Raw genomic sequence first — 6,934 nt, 5'->3', positions numbered from 1 at the left:
TAAGGATGGTTCATTTAATATCAAAAAATCATAAATTATACAAAGTAAGATTTATTAAATATCAAAGAATAAATATCAAAATTTAGTGTGTAACAATTTTCTCAGCTACCAAACCCTGTCTTGGAATAATAAAAAAACATAGGGCAGCATTGACTTCACCACAAAGAGCTGTAGATCTCATTTTCTTCCATTCTTTTTCTTTAGTTCTCCTCCTTTGCAGTTTCCTTAAAACCAAATTTCACCATAGAAAACTCCTACTATATTGACCTGACTTCTAACACAATATATTACTATTACTTAAGTGTTCAAGTATATATAGTTGTTATTTGTAGGTGACTTGAATCGAGGATTTGCAAGCAAGTAACTAACTGGTAAGGCATTTGGTAAATTTCTGAATTTGCAGTACTTTTTTCTTGAGATTGGAATGTTTCAAGCTAATTAATTCAATTTTGTTTGGTGTTATCCAGGAAGAAATAGATCAACAAAAATGGGACCTGAGGAGCCTGAAGACAACATCACTTACATGGATGCTTCGCTGTATAAGGCAGCAGCAGAAGGCAACATTGAAGTATTCAATAATAAGCGGGGGCTTCAACTTGAGTCGCTAAAGACCCCAAACCATGACAACCTGCTCCATGTTAACTTGGCAACCCAGGAGAATGCTGTCTGGCTTTTTGACAGTGTTCACTCATTCTTCAAATTATTCCCCGTAGAATATGTAATATTCCATCGGTATTTGAGTATTTTCATTACTATGATAAAAAGAGAAAAGAGATCAGATTTTATCGAACAAATTCTCAGCAAGTGTCCGTCACTGCTACTCCAAACGAATGCTAAAGGTCAAACTCCTTTGCACGTTGCAGCAAGGTATGGACATTCTGCTATTGTGAAACTACTAATCAAGTTTTGCGCAAAAGCTAGAGATGGAGATTTAGAGAAGCTGGGAATGGATCAAGTAAATGCAGTGAGGGAGATGCTGAGGATTACGGATCAGGAATCCAACATGGCTTTGCACGAAGCAGCACGTTGTGGCAATGTTGAAGTGGCGAAAGCATTGTTGGAGTTTGAAGACCCTGATTTTCCGTATTCTGCCAACAAAAAACAGGAGACTCCACTTTACATAGCAGCTAGGAGGAGAGGATCTGGGCGCTTGTTGACTCTATTATTAGATAAATTCAAATCAACTGGTCATGGCGGCCCCCACGGTAGAACAGCTTTGCATGCAGCAGCTATGGCTGGAGATGCAGGTATGTTGTTGAGTTAGTTCCTTTTTTATATTCAAATTTTGAAATAAATAAAAAGGTCTATTGACATTTTTTTTTGCTTGGATTTAGAGGCAGTAAGGGTAATATTAAAGAAGAAGGGGAATTTGACAAAAGAAAGAGATGAAGATGGACACACCCCTCTTCATTATGCTGCACACTTTGGTCGTAGATTCTCAGTTGTGAAAGAACTTTTAAAATGGGATGTATCAGCTGCTTATATAGGTGATAAAAAGAGGGGGATGACACCCCTTCTTATGGCCGCCAGGCAAGGTTACCTTGGAACAGTTTCAAAGATTCTCTCTTTATGTCCAGATTGTTCTGAAAAAGTGGACAAGAAAGGTTTGAGTTTACTTCATTATCTGGCTTTTAGAGGCTCTTCCTCCCCAATAGGGCGTTCAGTTTTCAAGTATGTTTGTAGTGAGATTGTATATGGATCATTCAGAAATCTAAGAAAGTTGGAAGGTGCCTTTGGAATGACACCTCAAGAAGTTTATAATGCACTTCGATCTGAGAAACATCATCATAAACAGGTGTGTGTATATATATGGGGCATTTCCGTGGCTATGGTTTTATTAATATTTAAGTTGTGAATTAACATATTTAATAAACCTACAATACAATCGGCTAATGTGGGTGGCATGGCAGAAGCAAATCAAAGAATTGTTGGAAGAAATTGAGAATGATCAAGTGGCGGAGGAACCAGTTTGTCGCTTTCCCATACAAAATGTTTCTACAGAAAGTTTGGAGAAGACAAGAGAGGCTCATTTAATAGTGGCAGCACTTATAGCCACCGTCGCATTCGCAGCGGCAATAACTATTCCAGGTGGCTTGCAGAGTGAAAAAGGGTCAGAGCAAGGCACTCCCCTTTTGATTCATGAGGCAGCGTTTAAAGCATTTGTTGTGACAAATGCATTGGCCTTTATTTTATCTGTTTCTGCCCTCACCACCCACTTTGGGGTTTTGGATAATCTATTATCAGGATTTAAATTTTTTCGTCAAACAGTTTTATATCGAACTCAGTCTGTTTCTGGGATCCTTGGCTATGCAACGCTGGCAATGGTGATTGCTTTCAGCACAGGTAGTTATGTGGTCTTAAAATCTTCCCTCAGACTTGCCATTGTTTCGTATCTCATCTGCCCTGCCTTTTTACTCTGTATTTGGGGAATTTTGAATCCTTCAATGCATATGTAAAATATAAATATGATAATATTACTTTATCATTGATTACAATGCTGTTCCAATTCCTAATAAAAAAATTAAAAATTCTTTATTAAAAAGATAATTTTGAGCCTACGATAAAAATTAAGAAGAAAGTGTTGCTTACATGAAATGAAAGGAAAGTTTTGGCACCTTCACGACACTCAAAATTGACACTTTGTTAAATATGTTTTGTCTACATTCATAAATTAAAATTCATATCTAGGTACTTAATTATGATCCAAATTTTGATAAATTAAAACAAATATATTAAATGAGTGAATCGGTAATTTAATAGCAAAACAAAAATGAGGAGTAGCATATTCAAAATTCAAGGGCCTTTCTTGAGGTTTTCCATTTTATATTTTTTATCATATATAAAAGATAAAAAGTTATAAATTTTGAAGTAAATAAGAAAACATTTAGGACCAAATCAAATATTATCCCAAAGTTCAGAAACATTCGACTTTAAAAATTGTGAAATTAAATAGAATAGAAAACAATAACATTTCGAAACTAATAAAATATTAACAAAATTGGATCCCAATTCCACAAATTAAAACAAGAATGTAACCCATCATTAATACACATGAATTTCAAGAAAACTTAGCTTTGATTTATGGTTTGATTATTCCACCTTTTACGTAAAAATTAAGGATGGTTCATTAAATATCAAAAATCATAAATTATATAAAGTAAGATTTATTGGCATATTAATAAATTTAGCCTTCCAATCTTTATAAATTCCAGTAATTTGATCCTAATTTTAAAAACAAATTTGACCTTTAACTTTACACATTATGTTAATTTAATCTTGATTCTTAAAATTTAAAAAAATAAAAAGTTAAAAATGTATCTATAAAATACATATACAAAATTATAAAATACATACAAAAATATAAAAATATTTATAAATAAATGAATACTAATTTTTTCTTCAAAGAAAATCTAGGGTTTAGTCTGAATGAGTCAATATTAACTAACATGACCAAATTTTAGTGTGTAACAGTTTTCTGAGCTACCAAACACTGTCTTAGAATAAAAAGAGAACATATGGCAGCATTAACTTGACCACGAAGAGCTGTAGACCCCATCTTCTTCCATTCCTTTCTTTAATTCTTCTCCTTCTTTGCAGTTTCCTTAAAACCAAATCTCACCATAACACGGTTGACCGGTAATAATCTACTTAATGGTGCACTGATTGCAATGGTGATTGCTTTCAGCACAGCCAACTATGTTGTGTTAAAACCTTCTCACGCACTTACCATAGCATCATGTTTGGTCGGCCCTGCCTTTATTTTCACTTCTTTACTTACCCTACTAACCCGCAAATGGATGTTAATTCTTGTGTGGATCTTGGCATACTTTGTGAATTTTTTTATACCCCCCCCCCCAAATGTATGTTAATTATTATGTGGATCCGGTTATACTTTGGGAATATTTTTATACCATTTTCATTGGTTTAAACTTGGCTTTTAGACTGAAATTGCTTTTGTTTGTGCCTTATTTTAGTGTTTTTAGAATTTATGGTTGTATTGTTTGTGTTGATTTTACTTTAACTTTTTTGCTATTTAGTTGTACATTACAACTTAATAGAGTGGGTTTGAAAACCAAAATTTGGAGAAATATTACTTTAATATTAATAATCTCCATTTAATTGAAATCAATATAAAGTTATTAGTTGATACACATACAATTTCAAAAAGATAAAAAAATCACAATTTGTGTAAATTAAGATTTATTAAATTCAAAGAATAATAAAGATGTTGTAACTAAATCTGCATTATAATTAAAACAGTTTGACGAATCATTGAAAAATATGAGAATTTTAGGTTTAAGAAAAACACAAGGTTTTATTTAAAATGAGAAGTTGCCACCAATCTATTTTATTAGGTGTAATCAAACACCTATAAAATCACATTTTAAAAAGAAAATTTTGAGTTTATAATAGAAATCCATAGAAAAATATTTCAGTTCAAGAGTTGGCTACATAAAAATTAAGTTGTATACTTTTATGATAGTAAAAAATTACAATTCCACCATTTTGATAACCTATGTTTTTATAAGTTTTAAATGATTAAATCAAATTTTTATTCTTTTGGGTGGCTAAAATGTAATTTTACCAATACTAATTTAAAATTTTATAAATTATAAAGGGGCTAGAAGAAAAATTTTCAATTTTAGGGAACGCTAGCTTCCCCCCTAAACTCTTATATTTCAATCATTTCGAACATTGCACTCTATTATATTTGATGTCTCAAGAATCTTAACTTTCAACAAAATAAACTTTGTTGTGAACGCCAAAAGGGAATTAAAAAATGTGACGGAGCTTTCAACAATTATGGAATGATATAGTTTTCGTTTGTTTTGATCAACTTGTAGGTAATTTCAATGAAGCATGTTGCCAGCTAATTGACAAACAAGTTAAGCATTTGAATTTGTAATAAAAAATTTTCTCCATTTTTGAATGCTTTGAAGCTAATTAATTAAATTTTGTTTGGTGTTATTAAAAAATGATGAATTTGATATATATACTGTCGAAACCATTTTTTTGAAAACAAAAATTAGTAGTCGACTTAAAAATGAAAGTTGGAGTCGCCACCGATATTTTATTGAGGTGTGATCGGATCACTTTGAAAACGATTTTAGGTCTACGAATTTTGAGAAAATAGGTTCGGGAGTCGGTTACGCACGAGAAAGGGTTAGCACCCTCGTAACGCCCAAAAATTGGTACCGAATCGATTGTTTAATGTCTTAGTGTCGAAAATTTGAAAAGATTTTAAAATACAATCCTTTTGACTTGAATAAATTGAATTGAATAATAGGACACTCTTATTTCAAAGAAATAAAATGTCATACCCAGTGAGTTAGGGCGCAATATTTTTAATCTTCAAAATTAAGTTTGTCTTTTGAAAAACCCATGCATTTTGAGAAGGATATTTGGTTATTTGGGTCAAAGGAAAAATCAAAACCCAGTAAGTTGGGGTTCAGTTTCTCAAAATTCCTAAACACCATATATTGCTTTTATTTCAAAAATCCTTAATTCTAGGTGGCAAAATGTCGGATCCAGTGAGTTAGGATTCAACATTTTGAAATCCCGAAAAAAAAATTATTTAAAATTTGTATGATTTTATTGCAAAATAAGTACTTGCCTATTTAAATTCATCAAAAAGAATTGAAGTCCAATGAGTTAGGACACAATCCTCTCGAGTTAGTTCTATTTTTAAAAAAAAATTTGAAATAAATAAAGAACAGGTCTATTGACAATTTTTTTTTTTTTGCTTTGATTTAGAGGCAATAAGGATAATATTAGAGAAGAAGGGGAATTTGACAAAGGAAAGAGATGAAGATGGACACACCCCTTTTCATATTATGCTACACACTTGGGTTATAGATTATCAGTTGTGGAAGAACTGTTAAAAAGGGATGTGTCAGTTGCCTATATAGGTGATAAAAAGAGGGGGGATGACACCCCTTCTTATGGCAGCCCGCGAAGGTAATGGTGGAACAAGTGCAAAGATACTCTCTTTATGTCCAGATTGTTGCAAAAAAGTGGACAACAAAGGTTTGAATTTACTTCATTATACGGCTTTTAAAGACTCTGTCTTTCCATCAGGGAGTTCTGTTTTTAAGCGTGGTGGTGTTGAGATTGTATATGGTTCAGTTAGAAATCTAATGGACTTGGAAGGTGCCTGTAAAATCTAACGATTTTGCATTTCCATGGCTATGGTTTTATTAATATTTAAGTTTTGAGTTAACATTTTTAATAAACCTACAATACAATCGGTTAATATGGGTGGCATGACAGAAGCAAATCAAAGATTTGTTGGAAGAAATTGAGAATGATCAAGTGGCACAGGAACCAGTTCGTCACTTTCACTTACCAAATGTTTCTATAGAAAGATTGGAGGCTATAAGAAATACTCATTTAATAGTGGCAGCACTTATAGCCACCGTCACCTTCGCAGCGGCAATAACTGTTCCTGGTGGTTTGGAGAGTGAAAAAGGGTCTAAGCAAGGCACTCCCTTTTTGATTCATGAGGCAGCCTTTAAAACATTTGTTGTAACAAACACATTGGCCTTTATTTTCTCTGTTTCTGCCTGTTGGGATTTAGACAATGATAGATGAAGGTTAACAGAAGCTTGAGCAACAATGCTATATGTTTGCTGGTGAAAATAAACAGAATCGGGCTTGGGAGCAAAGAAAATGAAAAACAAGAAAACAGAGAGTTTTGGATGAAATTTTCAAAATGATTTCATTAACATTGAATGAAGGCACAAAGCCAATACATATACCAGACATTTAGCTGGTCAAATCAAAACAAATTGTCACCTAACATTACCTACTATCACTAAGTAACATTGGAACTTACAAAAACATTGCTTGCACACATAGGTATACTAATTTATCAATTCATCAATATCTAATTACATCAAAACAATATCAACTTAGTTCAAATCTGACTAAATTA

At 32.5% G+C, this 6,934-nt stretch overlaps 1 protein-coding gene across 1 annotated transcript; it reads left to right on the top strand.

Annotated features, from left to right (window-relative positions):
- Window positions 1-487: 487 nt before the first annotated feature.
- On the top strand, window positions 488-5,882 carry LOC105779357 (ankyrin repeat-containing protein At5g02620). Its single transcript, XM_052629864.1, has 2 exons — window positions 488-1,247; window positions 5,755-5,882. The coding sequence occupies exons 1-2, from the start codon at window positions 488-490 to the stop codon at window positions 5,880-5,882; spliced, it is 888 nt and encodes a 295-aa protein (XP_052485824.1).
- The last annotated feature ends 1,052 nt before the right edge of the window (window positions 5,883-6,934 follow it).

Source organism: Gossypium raimondii, chromosome 4, assembly GCF_025698545.1.
Source record: "Gossypium raimondii isolate GPD5lz chromosome 4, ASM2569854v1, whole genome shotgun sequence".
NCBI lineage: Eukaryota > Viridiplantae > Streptophyta > Magnoliopsida > Malvales > Malvaceae > Gossypium > Gossypium raimondii.
Note: the sequence above shows the minus strand (reverse complement) of the source record. Positions and strands in the feature narration are given on the sequence as shown.